Source organism: Pantherophis guttatus, chromosome 7 (assembly GCF_059756535.1).
Source record: "Pantherophis guttatus breed Tessera chromosome 7, ASM5975653v1, whole genome shotgun sequence".
NCBI lineage: Eukaryota > Metazoa > Chordata > Lepidosauria > Squamata > Colubridae > Pantherophis > Pantherophis guttatus.
Window position 1 is genome coordinate 39,289,818 of NC_142069.1, and position 22,548 is coordinate 39,312,365.

At 41.0% G+C, this 22,548-nt stretch overlaps 1 protein-coding gene across 1 annotated transcript; it reads left to right on the forward strand.

The window, feature by feature from the left end:
- Positions 1–2,014: 2,014 nt before the first annotated feature.
- On the forward strand, positions 2,015–9,132 carry DUSP6 (dual specificity phosphatase 6). The gene is made up of 3 exons (XM_034402689.3): positions 2,015–3,848; positions 5,306–5,743; positions 7,696–9,132. The coding sequence occupies exons 1-3, from the start codon at positions 3,440–3,442 to the stop codon at positions 8,001–8,003; spliced, it is 1,155 nt and encodes a 384-aa protein (XP_034258580.1). The 5' UTR covers positions 2,015–3,439; the 3' UTR covers positions 8,004–9,132.
- Positions 9,133–22,548: the final 13,416 nt, after the last annotated feature.

Consider the following 22,548-nt stretch of genomic DNA (forward strand, 5'->3'; position numbering starts at 1 on the left):
ACCTCTAATTAATTACAGTTTCCCCAGGGGTGGAACGAGGCTGATTAACACTTCAACACAGTAAGGGTTGATCTCCTCTAGGACTGACCGGTTTGATCGCCTTGCAGAACATATTTAAAAGTAAGGTTCATTTTATCTATTACTTCTATTTATCTATTATTGCTAAATCTCCAATCAAGTTCCAGTAAGGTTTGTGTCCTTTAGACAATCCCTGGCCACTCAGTGAATTTACTGACAAGCATCAGTTAGACAAGCATCATTAGACAAGCATCAGTTGTCAGGAGATATATTATAGGTAGATCTTGGCAATACATTCTCCTTCCTCCTTCTTCCCTTGTTTCTAAGGAGATTCTTTGGTTTCCACATGTTCTGTATTGCTTGTGGAAGGAATATTATACTGCCTATGTCTGAACTCAGTCTGCGTTCATATAGCATTCAAATGGAAAGAGGTAAGTATGCTTGAGTATTTGGAAATGTAGATAAATAGGGGCCAGCTCTGCATTATGTGGAGCTAGTCAGATATAAATATATTTGACTAGCCCGAGATAAGAATTTAGGGACCTTTTAGTAGGATAAAAAGATCCAGGCCTCTTACCTATAACAATTTAGGCTCTTCCTTGAGTTGAGCTGATGAATACATCAGTATTTCTCAATCTTGGCAACTTTAAGATGTGTAGACTTCAACTCCCAGACTTCCCCAGCCAGCATGTTGGCTTGGGAATTCTGGGAGTTGAAGTCTACACATCTTAAAATTGGCAAGGTCAAGAAACAATGGATCACACGGACCTTTTTCTAGTTTTTTCTTTCTTTCTCAGAAGCTTTAGAATACTGCAATGACTTCCCAGACTACCCACATCTACATTAGTTCCTCTTGGTCTCTCATCAAGTGTCAACCAGGTCCCACCAGACTTATCAGCTGAGACCGACAAAGGGCTGCCACTTACTGGGATTGTTTACCTAATGCTGTATCAAAATAGATACAAGTGAAATGAATTTGCAAAAAAAAAAAAAAAAAGTCTTCAGACATCATCTTTAAAAATGTCTTTTTAAATTGTCAAATGCTAACCAATTTGAAAATGTTATAGATAGAGGGATTTGGACACAGATAATGCAAGATTCTGGATTTGTTTTTTAGGGTAGAAGTATTAACAGCAATCTGGGGATCATACAAGAGCCTTGTGTCTCCCCTCCACCACACACTCACACAATAAGGAGTTTCCTTCTTAGAGGGAAGGACAGAGCCAGAGCTAATTTATAAACAGGGACAAGTGAATTTGGGAATTCTGTGGAGGGTATTGGCTTTCAATGCTTAAAGCTAGGATTGTCACTGTTGGTTCTCTGTTCCTCCCCTCCGCACAAACTTTCTTTCCGATGTTGTATCTCAGGGTCTGGCTGCAAAAACCCTTCTAGATTACACTACTGTTCCCATCTTTCCCACCCCTAGCCTCGATAATTTTGCAACAAGCTGATTTCATGATCAGATTGCAGGGGGAAAGCTTTGCATTCTTTCCGCAGACTTTACGTGGTACCAACCTAATGCCCAAACTTTTTGAAGAACTTTACATCCTCGTCGCCACCTTACAAATCAGCTATTTCATAGATGCTCCTACTTTGGGAGGGAGGGGCGCCTTGAAAGCCGGCCTACCAATGCAGCGAGACTTACTTTCGAGTAAACACTTGTTACACGCACTAAGTTTGGCCTCTGACTGCCAATCGAAGCCACAGCGGATGGGGCAGGATTTTAACGCGGGTTATTCTCTTACCGCCTATGCCCGTTGACTGCCGAACTAACTTCCTTGTCCTTAATGGCTTTTCGAATAATGAACCGGGCATCTGGCAGTAAAGGGAGAGGTTAATGCGTGGGAATTACCCCTTTCAAGCCAAGAACTGCAAGGAAAGCGCGCGTCCGAGCAGGGAAATCTCCCATAAGATTTCAGACTATGGGAACAATGGACAATACAGCGCCAGCAGCCATCCTAGGAAATGCCAAACGACTTTCTCTTTTACGCTACACATTTAACTCCGGCCCACGCTTGGCTGTAATGACAAGCCAGTCCCTTCTGCAACAATTAATATGCTTGCCCGGAGGACAGAATAAGGAGCAGCAGCGCACTTTCCCTTTTTCAGGTCAGCGGTGCTATTAATTCTTTCAGATGCTTTGGCTCGTTGGGAAGCAGCCGGAAGTGTGCTGGTTGGGTTTCTTAAGGAGTGGGGGGGGGAGGGGGAAAAGCGATTTTTTTTCAAGGGGTTCGCCTATGGAAGGTTCAAAAGAAAGCTACCGGGGATCCTATTAAAAAAAAAAAAAAAAGGCACAAGGAAGGAAAGAGAGAAGGAGGGGGGGGGGAGGAACACCGGAAAAAAATATTTTAAAGAGGAAGGGGATCCACGATCAATGCAACTTGAGTTGCAGAATGAAACACCCGGCTGTGAAGTGCCCTTAACAAGCGCGTTTATGTAGGGAAAACATGGAGAGCCCTTTTGTTCTTCCTTTAATTGGACCATTTGTTGTATAATCGCTGGGCTGCTCTGCTGGAGCTTCAACAGAAGGAAACTCGAGCCCCAGACGCGCGACTCTAGTGGCTGTGCCTTCCCCTCTCCCGCCCTCCCCCCCCCGCACCTTTCTTCCTTCCTCCCGCTGAGCTGCTGTTGCTGCTTGTTTGCACTCGGCTTATCCGGAGCGGAAATTCCTTTCCGTTTTTGTGAATGACAAACTCATTAACAATTCATCAACACAACCTGTTCCAGCCGGCCCGTTTCCACGGCAACCGCCCCTTCCGCAAGCGCTGATTGGCCGAGCGAGAGAATGTATCCATTGAGACGTTCCATGTTTGTATCCATTGAGGAACTGCCTGGCGCTGAAAGAGGGGCGATAGTGTGCAGGGTTGATTAAAAGGGACATTGATCACAAGAGGACTTGAAAGCAAGCAAGCAAGCAAGCAAAATAGGAGGCAAAGAAAGAAAGAGAAGGAGAAGAAGCAGGAGAGGAGAAAAGAAATAGGAGCCCAGGCCATGAAAAGCTGCATACGGGAGCGGTAGATAGAGCAGTAACTGCCCCGGGTCTAGTTAAATCGCTCTACCTACCTTTAATGCATTTACTTGTGCTGTGCAAAAGAGGAGAAAAAAAAGCGCTTCTACACATGTACTTGTAATTGCAGGAACTAAAGAGCGATGCTAACGTATCTAAACTAAGGGAGTCCCCGGCAACGCTCCAGAGAAAGCAGCTCTCCCAAGACGAGAGCAGCACTTCGGCTTGCAACGCGCACAGCGCCGCGGAGAGACGGGTTAGCCGACTCCCTTCACCCGGAGGCTAAGGCGGAAAAGGCGAGCAACGGGCGCCCTCCCCCCCTCCCGGGCTCCATCCCGCCGGTCGCCGTGGCTCTCTGGATAGGGGCGCTTTGCGGAGCGGCCCCCCCAGCCTGGCCCGCCCGAGTCCTTCCTCATGCTAGATACGCTTCGCTCGCCGGTAGCCTCTCTCGCGTCGGACATGGCGATCTGCAAGACGGTGGCGTGGCTAAACGAGCAGCTGGAGCTGGGCAACGAGCGGCTGCTGCTGATGGACTGTCGCCCGCAGGAGCTCTACGAGTCCTCGCACATCGAGTCGGCCATCAACGTGGCCCTGCCGGGGATTATGCTGCGCCGGCTGCAGAAGGGCAACCTGCCGCTGCGCGCTCTCTTCGCCCGGGGCGAGGAGGAGCGCGAAAAGTTCGCCCGCCGCTGCGGAACCGACACCGTGGTCCTCTACGACGAGAACAGCAGCGACTGGAACGAGAACACGGTGGGCGACTCGGTGCTGGGGCTGCTCCTCAAGCGTCTGAAAGACGACGGCTGTAAGGCCTTCTACCTGGAAGGTGAGGGGTTAACCAGGTCGGCTCCGCTTTTCTCCCGCGGGTTTTTTTTTTTTTTTGCCTTTTGCACCCAGATCCGCGGCGTCTCTCCCTCCCCCGCCCCCCCATTCGTTTTTGCCCTTATTCCTTTTAGCACCAGCCCCCGGCATCTGGCCGCCCGGCGCCTTTGCCCTGCGTGGCCCGAAGCGCAGAGCTGCCAGATGGCCCTGGAGTTGTAAAGAGATTAAAACCTCTTGTAGGCTCCAGGCTGCAAACCCTCCCCTCCCCCTTCCCATGTTTTCAATCCTTTGAACTAGTTCTTGGGCTGGCTTGGAAGCAAACTCCCCGCCTCTGGAGTCCGGTGGATGAACGGAACGTGCCCCCTTCTAGTAAAAGGAACTCTCCTCTTTGTTAAGGATTCCCTTCGTAGGGAAAATCCCGATTCCAGAAAAACGACGTAGCAAGTGCCTGCCTCTGGCGTCAAACGCCTTGTGCCTGCCCCTTCCAAAGAGAAAGAGCCCGCTCTGGGCGGAGAGGAGGGGAATCCTCAAGCAGCATTTTCAGCTTCCTTCCCCAGGAATAGTCTGGGCTCCGAGGTTGTCAAATCAAGCTTAGCTCTTCAGAAGAATAATATGCATTGCTTCCTAAAATTCCTCTTCCCTAAGCCATTAATACCCTTCTTCACCGAAAATATTATTTCAAAGGAGCATCCTGCTGTTTCAATTAAGGATACTGTATAGAGGCTCTGTAGGGGTAAGGAAATCTTTTCAAGCAAAGGATGCCCTTAAGGAACAGCCAATTGTTCTACTGCATCTTTGGTTGAAAAGCCAGTGGGTAGCTCTGGCATCCCTAACCCGATACCACCCAAAGAGGTACTTTACAGATCATGTAATCCAGTTTCCGGATCAGTGATGAACTACAGTTCTTGATCCCTCTGCATGCTACTGTTCCTGCTGGTTGGAGTGGCATAAGCTTTGCTATTTGAAGGTTATCAAGATGTGGGGGAGCTGAAGCCAAAGGGAAGGGTAGGGTTTGAATTTTTTAGCACCTTGAGCTGCCTGCTTAACACTGGAGGCATATGTGAGGGCTCAGATAAAAGCATCTGAATGTTTAAGCGATTGGAAATTTACTATGTATGCTTTAAAGGTCTGATTAATAGTTGATGTGCTGCGGCTGTTGGATCAACTGTAATGGTGGATGGCCTAAATCCAGTTACATAGATTTCATTTTACTAAGGGACACTATAGCTATGTTTATGTTTAGTTTTATTCCACTAAACTCCACAGAAGAGAAATATTTCAATTTTCTTCACTAATATCTCCTGGGTTTGCTTGTTTTTTTTACAGCTGCATCAGTCCCTTTTCAGTTTTCTAATGTTTTTAAACCATAAAGTGTCCCGGGACGTCTGGCTCTAGCAGTTTATAGGAGCTCTAAAGGGAACTCTCTTTAATTCCAACCCTTTCTTTTTCTTTTCTTCCCAGGGGGTTTCTGCAGGTTCCAGGCAGAGTATGCCTTGCACTGTGAAACTAATCTAGACAGTTCTTGTAGCAGCAATTCTCCGCCTTTGCCAGTCTTGGGGTTGGGCGGTCTCCGAATCAGCTCTGACTCATCTTCAGATGTGGAATCCGATATTGACCGAGATCCTAACAGTGCCACCGACTCTGATGGCAGCCCTTTGTCTAACAACCAGCCTTCCTTCCCTGTGGAAATCTTGCCATACCTCTACTTGGGCTGCGCCAAGGACTCTACTAACCTGGATGTTCTCGAAGAGTTTGGCATTAAATACATACTGAATGTCACCCCCAACCTGCCCAATCTCTTCGAAAATGCTGGGGAGTTTAAGTACAAGCAGATCCCTATCTCTGATCATTGGAGCCAAAACCTATCCCAATTCTTTCCTGAAGCAATCTCTTTTATAGGTAAGGTTGAAAAATTAGTTCCTGTCTTTGATAGCATAGATGTTGCTAGCAGCAAGTCTTCTCCAAAGACAACTTCATAATGCATTTTTTCACACATTTTTCAGATCACAAGAGATGTCTTTAGCTTTATCCATTTCTGCTGGCATAATTTCAATTTACAGTGTACAGTTGATATTTTAGTTATTGATCTTGTTGTGAAAATGGATAAGGAAAAGAGATATCCTAGGGTGGAGGGGTCTTTATTTTTGCTGTTACAATTTTGGTTTTTAATAAATGCTTTTTATGAAGAATGATTTCCATGTTCACTGCATTTTGTGCTTTTTGTTTTTAAATAAGCAATAGTTTGAGGTAGAATTGTACCAGAAAATAGAAATAGTCCAGGCAGTTATACTTTTTAATCTTAATTTAGCTTTATTGATTACTTTCATTAGACCAAATATTTTTGTCTGTATATTATCTTAGAAATATATGCCATCAAATGTTACAGTTTCAAAACTTCTTGATGGCTTCTGATTGAAGTGAATCTGATCAAATTCAAAATTTAGTAATTTAGTAAACAAGAGTCAGCATGAATAGGTTATGTTGCATGCTTATGGCATGCCTTTTTATCATGAAATCACTCTCAATTCAAATAATCACTATAATTTGGATCTGCCCCATCATGGATGTAGTATCTGTAGGACATTGGTTAAGCAATCCTGGTTTAGCGAATTTCTTAAAATATGTTCAAACATGCCTTTTCTTGGGAATACCAGCTCTTAAACACATCAGATATACTCTCAAGTGGCACTAGACACAAACACTTGTTTTTTTCTCTCTCTACTCTCTGCGAAATGATCCAATTATGCTGGACTTCTTTTTCCATTTTGCCCTTGTTTGTCAATGAATACTGTACTGTAATCTGATGGAACTGTAGTAGTAATAAGCACAATATTGGTAAATTGAGCTCAGTAAGAAGAATTTGTGGGATGGTAGCTGCAAATCTCCAGGCATTATAATGTATTTCTTATGACAAAGGAATCCATTTTCTAGCCATGTTGACATCCTGTTTCTCTTAATGGGCTGTCCCCTGTGACTTCTGGGTCTCCCCCCCTTTTTAAAAAAAAAACAACAGCTGAATACTTTCCTTGTTTAGCTGCAGTGCACTACCCTTGTAAAACCATTTAACAGACCTTTGAAAACAAACCCAAATAAAATACATAAGCGTTTGGAGGAGGATTCTTTTCTTCCTTCCTCTTGAAAAAATGCTTTATTTTATCAGCCAAATGCGATCTTAAACTTCTGTGTCTGACCAAGTTTTTACAACAAATGATTTCTATAAAATACTTCTTTCCAATTCTATCTAGAATGTGATTTTACAAAGAATTCTTGCTGGCAGCCAGTAAATATAACCAACCAAATTACCAGGACCTTTCTATTTCAGATGAACAGTTATTGGGATTATTCCAAAAAGTTAAAAGATATTCTTTAATTAAAACTTGGTTTTAAAAGATGGGTAGATCAGACATTTAGGCAAAAATAGATCACAACTACTTTTTTATGTGCAGAACAGTGCATAATACCCTTTCATTGCAAGAAAGCAGTTCAGTCTATGCACAGAGTAATGCACATTTTAGTTGTGTGCATATAGGTTGAGTGATGCAGCCCAGTAAAGATGGCACCATGTAATTTCACCACTTGCATTTAACACCAGAGAATATTTATGCTGTATATGGATAGAACGACCTGAGTTTGAAATACCTTATTTCCTTGATGTATTTGGTTTTTTGGGAAAGGAAAACCCAAGTATTAAAATATTATTCAAATCTGGGCATGAGAAGGTACAGTAGGTTTTTAATAAATTACAGCAGCAATTCACTGATGTTTCATCTCACATCAGGTACTCACGTTATCTGAAACAGGAAAGAAATATATGACTTAATAGTCTCTTGTCTCTCTTTTTTTTCCAACAGATGAAGCTCGTGGGAAAAATTGTGGAGTACTTGTGCACTGCCTGGCAGGGATCAGTCGCTCGGTCACCGTGACAGTTGCATATCTTATGCAAAAACTCAACTTATCCATGAATGATGCTTATGATATTGTCAAAATGAAGAAATCTAATATCTCCCCCAACTTTAATTTCATGGGACAGTTGCTAGACTTTGAAAGGACTCTGGGGCTGAATAGCCCCTGTGATAATCGCATGCCCACCCAGCAACTATATTTTACCACTCCTTCCAATCAAAACGTCTTCCAGGTGGACTCTTTGCAATCTACGTGAGGGCCAACGTGATCATCAATTCTTCCAAAATTGGGTATTGTGAGCATTCCACAATGCTGCTCTCTTGACAGCTAAGGAGAACTGCAATTCTTTTGTGAGCCCTGGTTTTGGGCAGTAGCTGTCTCTGATTCAACACAATAAAGGTTACAACATTTGGAATCTGCTGTTGGAAAATGAGGGATTTTGCTGGGTTTTCCCAGCAGGAAAAAAGACAGATACCACTTCAAGTGGGACAGTATATTGTACTCCATGCACAATAGACACTTAAGCAGTGACTTAAAATTTAGGGTTTCCAAACAAAGATGAGCAAGAATGAACACTATAAGTACACATCCATGTGTGTGACACTGGGAGAAATGTATTATGTGCATTTATAATATACGTTGTCTTCAGTGAAGACTTGATTTTTAAAAATTATTAATACTGATTTAGGGGAGCCAAAGAGCGATTTCAGTTTAATGTATTTTGGAATATCTGTTTGCAAAGACCTTTGGTATACTCAGCTTGATCAATGTAAATGTTTTTAATCTCAGATGAATGACGTGAAAGTTGCAAGAGGAATGCTTGAAATGTATTCTTTGCATTCTCCAGTGATAAGTTCTTTTTGGAGCACAAATGACACATCATCTGCAGCATGCTTAATTTTATTATAGAATTAGGCAAACTTTCTTGGTTATAAATGAACGCTGATCCCTTTGGGTTTGTTTATTCAATTTTGTGAATGAATAGTCTGTTTTATAGTTACATAATTTTTATTTTGGTGTGTGTGTGTGTGTGTGGTGAAACTGGTCTCATGATTTTTGGGGGTAGGAGCCTTTATAAATAATCCCTGTTGCATATTTTAAAAATGGAAAATCATTTCTTCAAAGTGAAGGATATATATGATAAATGCTAAACAGTGCATTACAAATACTTCAGGGAGCTTCACCTCAAATGCAATATCTCGCATTTATTTTTGTAGAAAACGAAGGGTGTGTGAATATTGTGTACCTGTGTAAATGCAAGAAGATCCTGCACATGATTGTCAGTAAGAGAAAGTCTCAAATTTGTTAGTATGAAGTCGAGATGTTATTCTCAGTATGTAAGAACTTAAATTATTAATAAATGACTTATTTTGGTTATTGAGAAACCAGGTTGTTTTATGTATTATGTAAGAATGTTCATAAGTGACCCCAAAAGCCAGGACCATCTTGTAATCTACAAAAAGAGGAATTAAAGTTTGCAAGTATTTTAGTTCTAAAAAAAACCTTTCAGCCTGAATCAGAAAATAAGTTCTGGGCACGGCTACATTTTTATACACTTCATTTGATGGAGATGCTGGGTAGACTGTAGCATGTCAGTCTTCACTGCATTATTTTCATTGGAATGTGTGCTCTGTGCAAATTCAGGTACCTCCTTATATTTGGGCAAGAGTACATATTTTGAAAGATAAATCTTTTGAAAATAATCAGTGTTTCTTGCCCCCGAGATTACTGTTTAGTGAATTACCTTCCCTGAAGTATGCCTTGTTAAGGCCAATTCTAACAATACAATTAGAAGAAAAAGATCTGGGTATTTTAATGACTCAGAAGCTGAATGTTAAACAGTCATGATGCAATTAAAGTAAATGCAGCCTTAGGCTCAGTTAACAGAAGTCTTGGGTTAAATGAAGTCATCAATCTTTTTATCCAGTGTTGATTAGACCACACCTAGAATATTCATTTTTAAAAAGATGGCAAATTAGAGTATTTCCAGATGAGAGCAGTGAAGATGATGGGCTTGGAAAGACTCATTAAAGGTGATTGGACATCATTAGTTTGGAAAAGAGAAGACTATGGGAACACATGACTTATCAAGTATCTGAAAAGTTATTGTGTGCAAAGGGAAGAAATCAGTTGTAATTAACAAGGAAGTAGATGTTGGTTGGATTAAAAAAAAATCCTAATGGGAAGAGTTGTTCAACCATGATGGAGATGGTCTTGGGAAATCCTTCACTGGAAATGAAGGCCATTGAAAGGCCATGTTCCAACAGTGAATTCATATACTAAGCATTGTAATGATTTACCAAAAGCTGGACATATTTTCCTAATTTTATGGCATATTTTATTTGAGAGAAGAGTTGCTTCCTTTTCTCCCAATTATTTAGAGGAGATTTTATTCCTGTTTTATCACATCTTGTTTACAAGATACCTGCACCATCATTCTTTTGTTTTCAAATAAACTGAATGTGAAGTTGGTATTATGCATCCTTGCAGCATCTCTATTAAAACTAGGACTCCAAACTTTATTTTAGCTAATATTTTAATTCAATCTAACCCTGTCAATTCAATATCTTTTCCTACCATAGAACAAAATTCTCTTTCAACTAAACCTTTCCCAGTATGCTAACATTCTTCGTTAGCTCAAAACCCTAAACTGCAGATGAGGAAGTCACTCTTTCAAATATCAAATCTGGCACAAACTGAGTAGGGACTCTCTTACACCAGCCCTGATACTTCATCTGATATGATCTGCCTGCAAAGTGCCTGTGCTGTTTTTAACAACAATACAGATGAGGTACTTTGGGATATTTCAGACTGCTGAAGTCCCAACAAGTAATTTACATTTTAATGACACAGCTTTGGTTTTACTTGCTGATCTATAGTAGAGCCCAGATGACGTGGTGGCCCATCCTTGTGTTCCTTGATCTCTTGGTTTTCAATTTCAATTCAATTGGTTGACCATGATATCCTAAACCAGATCTGTGTATTGGGTATTTGGGATACTATTTTACAGTGATTCTTGTTTTTTCTCTGGGGTCAGCTTCTTCAGTGTTGGTAGGTGGGGAAAGATAATTCTCCAGGTCTTTGTGGGTTGCTGAAAAATTCTGTTCTCTCCTCCAACCATTTCAAAATCTATATGAAACTACTGGGTGAGGCCATCCACTGTTTGGGTTCAGTATCATCTATATCAGTGGTTCTCAACCTTCCTAATGCCGCAACCCTTTAATACAGTTCCTCATGTTGTGGTGACCCCCAACCATAAAATTATTCCTAAAACCATTGAAAAGATGTGTTTTCTGATGGTCTTAGGTGACCCCTGTGAAAGGGTCAATCGACCCCCAAAGGGGTCACATCCACAGGTTGAGAACTACTGATCTATATGCTGATGATACCTAATTATATCTTTTGGCTCAATGCTGAACACACACTGTTGAGTATCTGGACAATGATCATCAGGATTTTGGTGAGTATGATTGAATCCTTGTATTATTCTTTTTCTTTATTACCATCTGGATGTGTAATCTCTGCCATCTTTCCTCTGTTTTTTTGCTTTGTGTTGTTTCTTGTTTCAAATATTTTTTTGTAATTTGTAAACTCATTTCACTAGGAGTTGGGCAGCACATAAGCTTAATAAAGTATTATTCATTATTACTGCAGCTGATTTTCAGGAAGTTGCATCCAATTAAACAAGACAAGGTGTTTCTTTATAGAATATACCAGTATGTAGGATTTGGTATCATAAAATGAGGCAAACAATTAATGGCATAAAAGATGGAGATAAATTAATGGATGCGGGAAATAGTTATTAGCTATGATTATTATCTTCCTTGTTTGGAATTTGAATGTCAAATAATACTGGACATTACCAAAATTCTTTAAGTGCTACTTTAAGACTTTCTAAGCATCTGGCTGGCTTTACAAAACAGGATGTTTAATTGATGGATTCTGTGAAACTCTTTACTTTCCATGGGATAACACTTTCATTTCATATAAATTTGTTCAGTATCTTACATAAAGCATTTACATACCATTTGGACCAAGCAGTACATTGATGACATAGCAAAAGCTGGATAGTAAAAATTAAAACACAGAAGAAGAAAGCAGACCATGTGTAACCAATGTGTCAGCAGCAAGATTCTTCAGATAAATTGCTTCCCTTTCTAGTGATAGAAGTCAACCAAAACTAAAACCATGAAAAAGTTTTACACCAGCACTTCCTGTTTATTTCAGTCCCAAATTCTGCTGAACAAAAGTCATAGTTGAGCTATCTGAAACTGAATGGAAAAAAGCATCTAAAACATCAATGGTGGGGCGAGTTTATTTCACAGAAGCAAAGCTAAATAAAACGAGTTACGTTGCTTTAATGATTGGACACAAAGGTTCCCCCCCCCCACCCAGATTAATGTATAGAACCAAGCAACAAGAATGGCCATCTACTTTAACCTTTCTTCCTTTTCTTTCCACAAATGTGAAATCACACAATTAATTTGGATCTGTAGTCATCATTCTGGAAGAACCCTGATTGTAACCTAGGATCGAGGGTTTCCTTTGCCGTCTCTGTCCGGTGTCATTCAAAGCAAAATAAAAAAATTGCAAGCTGCTCCAGCAATTTCCTGTCCAGCTGCAGCTCACTCTTTTTTCTTTTTCTTTTTAATATGCTCTGTGGATAAATTTAGCACTGTTTCCTCACTGTGGATTATTAATCTGCTTTCCTCATTTGAGCCTATGGAGCTCAGCTCCTACTGTTCTGCTGAAACCAACAGATGGCCTCCCTGCTACTTCCTCTCGTTTTGCTGTGGTTTTGCTGTCAGGCCACTTCTGAAATTAATAATGTTCCCTGGCTGAGTGCCACAGGCCATTACTGGAAAAAGGAAGTAACACATCTGAATAGCAGGAAGCCAGGCAGGGTCACAGTGTGAACTAAACCAGCTGAGCATAATTTTTTGAGTCTCTTCCATTCAGCAAGTTGGATGCTTGTCTTCTGTTTTCTCTCTCTCCTCCCCCCCACCACTCTCTTTTAAGCACAGTGTACTTCAATATATCCTTCACATTTCACAAGCAATCCATCTCAATGAAAGCTTTCTATTCAATAGATCTTCAAGAAACTCCGTAGGTTCACAAAGCTTATTCTGGAGTGGTAGAGAGAAACTCAAGATATTTCCAAGGAAGCTGGTGGAAAGTATTTATTTATTTATTTATTGGTTCGATTTATATGCCACCCTTTTCCGGAGACTCAGGGCGGCTTACAATGCGTTAAGCAATAGCCTTCATACTTTTTGTATATACCTGCTTAGTAGGGCTTTCCCCACCCCCCAAAGTGGTGTTCTTTTTTATACAAAGTCAGCTCATTGCCCCCACAATCCGGGTCCTCATTTTACCTACCTCGAAAGGATGGAAGGCTGAGCCAGCCTTGAGCCTGGTGAGATTTGAACTTGCAGTAATTGCAGGCAGCTGGTGTTACTTAACAGTGCTTTAATCTGCTGCGCCACCAAGGCTCTTTTTAACATAAGTAGTTATGTTTGACTTTCAGAACATTTTTAATAAGAATAATGTTCTACATTATTTCTTCTTATTGTTTACAGGTAGGGATGACTAAGCTATACTTTTATTGTGCACAGAAAAGGACTGAGCCAAAAAGGATGAGAATAGAAGTGAGGAGAGTCAGGTTTAAATGTTTATCTGAGACATAGAGCTCAGGAATTATCCATTTACTGTTTAACCTACTCTACAGGATTGCTGTAAAATGGAACATGTTTTTTCTTGTTCTAAAATAGAACAAGAAAGAGCAGGCAAAATTAAATTGGGAAATTATAAAAATAATAAAATACACAGTAATGAGAACCCTGACTTGCAAAGTAATTTCTACTTTCATGCAGGTCAGAACGTACAATCCATAGCATCTTGAATAAACAGTGTATTCCTTTGATGTAGACAAAGTCTATAACCCTTTACTTCACAGTGGGTTTGCAACTGATAGGAACAAAATCAAAAGCAGAGAGTGGGTTTTCTTTTGTTTTGTTTTTTTTATCACATCACGGAAAGGTTATCCTGGTGCATTTATATCAATTTTGTTGCTGTGCTTTAAAGCTTAGAACACCCACCCACTCCAAATCACATTGGATAAAACAAAAGAAAAGGAAGGAAGTAAAGGAAGAAGTACAACATAGATAATTTGAAATATACAAATGTTATACAAACACAGTACAATTTTTTTAAATAGTTCATCAGTTTCAGACTGTTCCAATTGCCACCAGTTGTATAGTGTAATATTTTGAAAATGTCAGAGAAGAAAGAACAATGGGGGTTAGAAGGTGATATCCCCCCCCCCTTAAAAGACAAAGCAATGTATTGATGAATTAAACATTATTGGAAAATCATTACATTGTTATCATCCACTGTATTTTATAAAAATAATATTTTGAAATAAGAGAGAAAAACTGAAGTTATTGCAATTATAATAATTCAGCAGAGAGGCTCACCACTTTTTTTATACCTTTGGGGAAGAATCCATATAAGTTTTGCCTTTAAGGGGGGTTACCAGTGGTAGGTTGCTACTGGTTCACCCCGGTTTAGGTGAACCAATAGCAGCAGTGGTGGGAGGATCCACCCACCCACCTGGACATCATCATATACGCTCTGCGCATGCGCAGAAGTGGTGCATGAGTGAAGTGAGCACGAGCACGCGCAAACAAACCAGTAGCAAAGGTAAGTGAAACCCACCCCTGGGGGATATATACATACACACACTTTTAATTATAAGGTTGCTATGCTTTGTAGTTGCAGATGCCTTTCCCACTCTGCACCTCCCATTCCCAGTCTCCATCCCACAATCCAAAGACTCTATTTTTAATTAAAGGTTAGCTACAGAATTTCATCATAAGGTGTCTTTCTGAAATCTGCTTGGTGCCCATGCCATTTAGAGAAGGAAGCTAGAAAGCAGGGGATAGTATAGGCCAGGGTATCTTTGAGACCGCCTTCTACTGCATAACTCCCAACGACTGGTAAGATCCCACAGAGTTGGTCTCCTTTGGGTCCTGTCAGCTAAACAATACTGGCTGGCAGGCCTGCGGGGGAGGGCCTTCTCTGTGGCTGCCCCAGCTCTCTGGAACCAGTTACCTCCTGAGGTCCAGACTATCCCCACCCTATTGGCCTTCCGAAAAGCGGTGAAGACCTGGCTTTTCTGGCAGGCCTGGGGCCGTTGATCTCGCTCTTGCGATCCGGCGAGATCCGGCCATGAATGGTGTGAATGAGTTTTAATGTTTTTAATGTTTTTAATTTTTAAATGTTTTTTATAATGATTTTAAATGCATTGTGAGCCACCCTGAGTCTTCGGAGAGGGGCGGCATACAAATTGAATTAATAAATAATAAATAAATAAATGATTTTTACATATTCTGTGTTTTTAAAAAGAAAAAAAAAATCAATTCTCTAGAACAGGAGTATCAAACTTCCTCTCAACAGGTGTATCTTTATTACCTTTAAGAGGTAATTGCTAAGTCCAAATAAAACTATCGTTTAAAAAGTAATTTCCTGACCATGAATGCTGTTAAGCAGTGGAGCAGGCTGTCTCTTGAAACTGTCAGTGTTCCATCACTGAAAGTTTTCCAGTAAAGGTCGGACAGCCATTTGTATAGGTCTGTGATGATGAACCTATGGCATGCATGCCACAGGTGACATGCAGTGCCCTCTCGGTGGGTATGCGAGCTGTTGGCCCAGTTCAGCTCCACCATGCATGCGCAAGCACCTCCCTCTGGCCAGTTGGTTGTTAGGTCTCTGCCATGCATGTGCGGGGGGTGGGGTGCATGCAGGGAGCCTGCATGTGGATGCATGGGGTGGGGCACATTTGTGGGGGCCACATCCACATGCATGGGGTCGGGACACGTAGGAGGCATGTGTGCATGTGGGCTCACATGATCTGTGGGCAGGGCGCATGTGCGGGGGCTGCACACACATGCACGGGAAGCGGGGCGCATGGGGAGCACATACACATGCATGGGGTGGGGTGGATATGGGGGGCGTGTGCATGCATGGGGTGGGGCACATGCACAAGAAGCAGAGCGCATTGCATTGTGAGAGTTAGGGCACACACTTTGGGCACTCGGTCTGGAAAAGGTTAGCCATCACTGGTCTAGGATGAAATGAGAATGAAGGCAAATATATGTGTCCCAGGATAATGTTGCAGGATCCAGTCTGGGTCGGTCATTCTGCTAGAAAGATGTTCCATGAAGATGGGCTCCAGCACATGACTGAAAGCTCAGAGGATTAAACCTCTGGTCCCAGTAACTGACCCAGATTGGCTCCTGAAATGAGGATGCCTACCCTGAGTAGGGGGTTGGAGAAGAAGACTTCATGGTCCTTTAACACTATGATTTTATGATATGTTCTTTTTACATACACACAGAAATGAAACCAGATTTGTTTTTAAGGAGGTGACTAAAAGTATAGAGAAAAGCAGGATGTCTCATTAAATTGGGCTATCAGTTCTACAATATGTCAACCATGCAGGTGAAAAGACCCCAAGGTGTACAGATTTGAGGGTTTTTTTTACCCGAAGTGTAAACAAGATGGCAGGCTTATTCCACATATAAATGCTGACTGAACTGGCGATTATACTTCTCTCTGTAACTCCAACAGGACAAGTCCCAATTGTCTCCTCTGGGCCTTAATTGCCATCTTTAGGCTGGAACTGTCCATTACATTAAAGGATTATTTTGGATCTGAATGTATGGGAACCTATCTTTGTAAACATCACAACTTTCATCTTTTAGAGAATCCTGCAAAAGGAAATTTGTACATTAAGTCTTTGTCTACAGCAGGCACCTCTAAAGTTTCCATGTGCCCAACATATGTTCCCATAATTCGTAATAATGTATAATAAGAGAGTGTTGGGTATGTTGGGAAGGGAGAAAGAATAACCCCTCCTAAGCATGATAAGTAGAATTGCAGATCTATAATTGGGAAGGGAAATAATTGTAATCTATTTTGCAACTCCGCCAGGTCCACAGGAAGAAAGACAAAGGATTCTCCAGCTGGCCAAGTTCTACTAATAAATTCCCCAACTTGTCAATTTTAAAGCTCTAATGACCACACGTATGCAGACAAATACTATGTGGGAGGTCTGTTTATTTTCAGCTGGAGATTGGGGTGAAGACCTTGCGCATGGAGTCAGGAGCATGAAATCAATTGAAATCTGTTAAAGACATAATCCTGTTTTCCTTTCAAGTATGCCTCTCTGTATGTGTGTGTGTGTGTGTTAAGATATAGAAAGAATACAGTTATTACAAAATGTAAGAGTTGACTCCATCTTCCAACCATTTTCTTCAGGTTGTTAAGCATACGATTTGAACTGTTAATAATTTAACAAATGCAAAGAATATATAAAGATATATTTCAGATCAGGAAGTTACTATCTAATAATAGAATCGACCCAACATCTAATAGACAGTATATAAAAAGTGAAAAGAAAAAAATTAAAAGCGACAGCCAAGAAGTTAGCCTAAATATTACAGTGGTCTTCAAACCTGTCTGCAAAGCACCTGTTACTGTATTTAACATACAGAAAGTCCACAAACGACTTCCTACTGATGCAAAAGAGAACAAATGTAATCACTTCCCAGAATGCCAGTGTCCTGGAAGATAAAGCTGACTGTTAAACACAAATGAGGGCATTATAAGAAAAAGTTAGGACACCCCTCACCTCCCCCAAAAAACAATAGGTGTCAATAGGAATTACAAGGCACTTCAGGATCAGGAAAGAAATCTGTTTTGTGCAAGCCAGGACAAAAGGGGGAGAGGGTAAGAGAGGTTTAATGAGAATTTTGGATGCTCTTAGAACTACATTTGATATCACTAAAGAAGTTCCCCTCTTTAATGGGCACCCGTTTGGCACCCATTTTCCTTTACCAGCACACAGCTGTCAGCAGTTGTGTCACCATAAAAGAGTTATGGAGCCATAAGATTGCCCCAATATTTTTAAATTTTGCATGCTTAAAAGACAAATTCAACAGATATGCCTATTCCTGTACTGGAATACGCCTTCAGACAAATTCTGAGGGATACATAGAATCACAATACAACAAAAATACGTAACAAATGCTATAAGAAAGAATAATTTAGCAAGTAATATACTAACCATGGAAGAAACAAGGGTGATCAAATGTTGGTTTGGAGTAGAGTAGCAAGTTCTACCCTAGTATCTTTCAACTGCATCTCCCAAAATTCCCAGCTAGTATTGGTCAAGACCGAAGAATTCTGGGAAGTGCAATCTTAACACACAAGGAGGGCATCCCAGATACAGCTAGGCTGCTATGGAAGGGGCCCTTACATTCTGACATGAAGCAAGGGCAGGAAGTGCAGTGATGCAGGAATAAAAGAAGATCAGATATAAATGTATTCTGCAGATTTCACCAGCCAATCACCAACTGTGTTAAAATGCTCATGATGGCTGGGAATTCTGAGAGATATAATTTGTGTGTGTGTGTGTGTGTGTGTATTAGAGAGAGAGAAAGAGAGAGAGAGAGAGTGAAAGAGAGAGAGAATTTCTGTTCTTGCATCCATGCAATTAAAATAGTGCATAAAAGAAACTTATTCTTTTACTTGCTTAATAATTGTACTAAACTGTTTATTCATTTTATTATGGTCATTAAAAAACATTGCTCTTCTGTATGTAAGTAATAAATGTTCTTTTAATATCTTGTTCCTATTGTGCCAGCCAGATTTCCACAATTTAGTTATGGATTATTCTACAATATTCCTGCAAAACAATTTATTTTTGTTGGAGAATTTATTTTTATCATTAATTAGTGTACTGTATGGATGCCGATACAAGATTTGCAAAAATTTCAGGTGGTGTATATAATAGGAAAAATAAAATGTCACAGTTTTTTTCACTGAGTTTTCCTCACCTTTATAAGGAACTGAGGCTTGGATTAAAAATATGAAATCCAAATATAGTAAGTATTCCATCCCCCACCCCACCCCACCCCCCATAAAAAAGCTCTTGAAAACCAGCTGCAGGATTAAATGGTAAGACGTTTTCAAAAATGACACAGAGTTTCCTTGGAAACAACTGATATAACTCAATATTTAAAAGAGCACTTGAGAAACTAGGGATTTTTTTTAAAAAAAAATCTCCCCTTTGCCCCAAATTACCATGTGATTTGCCGCCTACAGACTTGTGGGCAGTATTGTATTCTGTGACACTGCAATAAGCAGCATTTCCCACCTCTAGAAAATTGTCTAAAGATAGGGAAACTCATAAGTATGGAATTAGTTACAGGGAGGGTTTTTTTTCCCTCTCCATTGGTTTTATGATTTTAACATCAGAATCTTTATTACAATCACGTGTTCATGTTGCATCTTTAGGCAAATAGTAACCATAGTCAATAGTACTTTTTGAATACAAATGTAACGACTGCAACAGTAATCCCCCACTTGACTTGGTTGGCCATATTTATTTATTAGTTAGACTTCTATACCGCTTCATAGCCCTCTCTAAGGGGTTTACAAAGTCAGCATATAACATATTGCATAATAGCATATTGCATTAGCATTAGTATATTGCTCCCAACAATCTGGGTCCTCATTTTACCCACCTCGGAAGGATGGAAGGCTGAGTCAACCTTGAGCGGGTGAGATTTGATCTGCTGATCTGCTGAACTAGCTGTCAGGTTTTTTTAAAATTTGATTTATATGCCGCCCTTCTCCGGAGACTCAGGGCGGCTTACAATGTGCTCAGCAATAGCCTTCATCCTTTTGTATGTTTATATAAAGTCAGCTTATTGCCCCCACAACTGGGTCCTCAATTTACCTACCTTAGAAAGGATGGAAGGTTGAGTCAGCCTTGAGCCTTGGCAAGATTCGAACCCTGCAGTAATTGCAGGCAGCTGGTCTTAATAACCAGCTTAATAACAGGGTGCCTTAGACCACTGTACTACCAAGGCTCTTTTTTTTTTTTTTTTTGAAGTAGTTGAAGTAGCTGCAGTACAGCACTCTAACCACTGCACCACCCCGGCTCTTATGTGCTGTTTTTTGGAGTTTAAAGGCCTCCTGGTTGTACTTCAAAGGTTATGATTCATTTTCTTTCAGGTTTCAAGATGCAACATCACAAAAGGAAAGGAGCTTTGAAATGGTTCATCAATAGTTAGCATCTGAAAAGCAGAGTTGACAACCACCATAAAGGATACCCATCTGGCCATAATACACCAATCATGGTAAGAGAAACTGTATTTAATTTAAACAGATCTATACTATTTTCCAACATATACCCGTCAGATATATTTGAACTATAGTTCCCATAACTACTTAAAGTAATCCTATAAAATGAATAATTTTCATATGTGCAATAAAATGATTAGTATGCTATTTTAAGCATGTTTACTTGGAAGTAAATAAGTAAATTAAAGGAAGCATATTGCTTAGTATGTGTACAAAGAAGCACAGTCTAAAATATGAAGAGTGTGTAAATATATATATATGTGTGTGTGTGTGTGTGTGTGTGTGTGTGTGTGTGTCTTTGGTTATTCGGGTCTTCTCCTACGTAAAATTGGAAGTGTCTTGGCGACGTTTCGACGAAGTCTCATTCGTCATCTTCAGGCTGGTGTTCTCGGCTTCGTGCTTCCAGGAGCAATGTGAGATCGCAGCTGTCTCTTCCTTTTAACTGCTGGTGGGGGTGTGAGCTGATTGGGTGGGAGCTTGGCTGTGTTCTGATTGGGTGGAGGTGTGTTCTGATTGGTTAGGGGCTTGGCTGTGCTCTAATTGGATGGGGGGTTGGTTGTGCTCTGATTGGCTGGGGGTGTGTTCTGTTTGGGTGTGGGCTTGGTTGTGCTCAGCTTAGTCTGAGTTGCAGGGGGATTTGAGCTGGTGAGCTGCGTTGTTGTTGTTTGGCTTTGTTTTTGTGGCCGTGCGAGCTCTTCATGGTGGGTGTCAGTCTGCTTCATGTATGGATTGGAGGGGTTTAAAGTGGCTAATGATGCAGCTGCGGTCTGGCTTCTGGTCCTTGGTCATGGCTCATTATCAGTGTGGGTTTGAGTCTGCTTTCTGCATGGATGTGTGGTGGTGACATCCTGTGTGGCTCTCGTGAGTGTGGGTCTGGTGTCATTCGTCGTGTTAGGGACTCGTTTGTCAATAAGGGCGGGTTTCCAAATGGCTGGTAGGCGGGAGGTATCGTCTCATTTGTTCATGCTGTGTGGGCGTTTTTTTATCTCGATGGCTTCTCTGATTATTCTGTTGTTAAAGTGTTCAGTTTTGGCGATAGTTCTGGTCTTTTTAAAGTCAATATCATGTCCTGTGGCTTTAAGGTGTTGGACCAGGGAAGAAGTTGGTTCCTCTTTTCTGACTGAGTTCTTGTGTTCTTCTATGCGTGCACTTATTCGTCTGTTGGTTTGTCCGATGTATGTGGTGGGGCAGGTGGTGCATGGGATTTCATATACTCCTTGATTTTCTAACTCAATTTTGTCTTTGGGGTTCCTTAGGATGGTGGATATTTTTCGGAAAAATATCCACCATCCTAAGGAACCCCAAAGACAAAATTGAAAGGAAGAGACAGCTGCGATCTCACATTGCTCCTGGAAGCACGAAGCCGAGAACACCAGCCTGAAGATGACGAATGAGACTTTGTTGAAACGTCACCAAGACACTTCCAATTTTACGTGGGAGAAGACCCGAATAACCAAAGACCCACATACAAACACCCGCGAAAACCTGAGAATATATATATATATATATATATATATATATAAAATCAGGTTAAAAGTAAGCTGTATTTGGCTCAAAGGTAAGCTGATGTATTATTCTAGCTTAAAGGACTTATTGTGTTCAATGATAAAATATGGTGCTGAAAAAAGAGTAATGCACATTAAGAGTATATGTCATCTCCTCCCCTTCAAATATACTATTTTGAAACTGGAATGAAGTCAATATTTTTCAAAGAAAAAACCCACAGAGAAATTGTTTTTGCACAAGTCTGGGGTCAATCATGGATACATTACATATTCATCTCTGGCACACCAGATCTACCTTGATTTTCACCACCCTCCATATTTTATGACCAATATTTTATCCACTTTTGTAATTAAAAAAAACACACTATTTTGTAAAATACAGAGTTTTTAAAGATGCTACACCACTGACTTCCTCCAGCCACACACACACACACACACACACACACACACACACACACACACCTGTGATAAGGAAAAAAAAAGATATAAAATATTGTTGCTGATTTGGCTCCAGTATGTGATTTTTCTGGATTTCCTTCTCTCTGTCCAGGTGCTGGAAGGAACTTCCAGAACAAACCATAATTATACATTTTGGTTATTTATCCTGAATTAGTCACATCTTAACCCATGTTCTAGGTTCAATCATGCTAGGCCTAACTACATTATAACCTAGTGTAGGAAGGGGCGTTGGTCCTACCTGACACGCTCCTTCTCGTTGGGTGGAGACAGCAGCCATGCTTGGGTAGTGACTCATACAATCAGATTGGAGAACTGAGCCTGTAAAATTTGACAAGTCCCACCTCTGTTGCCAGGGATCCCAGCTTTTGGTGAAGACAGAAGGAAACAGGCTCGTCGTGTGGCAGAAACATTTGTGAAGAGTACCAAAAAGAGAAAAAAACAATACCCCAAAGACCCAGACTGAAAACGGGTGGGGATGGCTGCTGTCTCCACCCAACGAGAAGGAGCGTGTCAGGTAGGACCAACGCCCCTTCTCTATTGAGGGTGGAGACAGCAGCCATGCTTGGGACATACCCAAGTTCACAGTGTTAGGCAAGGGAGGGCTCAGTCTGGGCCAACGACTCT

What these genes read in the sequence shown, in the direction of transcription:
- DUSP6 (XM_034402689.3), top strand. Translation starts at nt 3,440, where the DNA reads ATGCTAGATACGCTTCGCTCGCCGGTAGCCTCTCTCGCGTCGGACATG. An exon ending in TAAGGCCTTCTACCTGGAAG is followed by an intron (nt 3,849 to 5,305) that starts GTGAGGGGTTAA and finishes TTTTCTTCCCAG; the next exon opens with GGGGTTTCTGCAGGTTCCAG. An exon ending in TGAAGCAATCTCTTTTATAG is followed by an intron (nt 5,744 to 7,695) that starts GTAAGGTTGAAA and finishes TTTTTCCAACAG; the next exon opens with ATGAAGCTCGTGGGAAAAAT.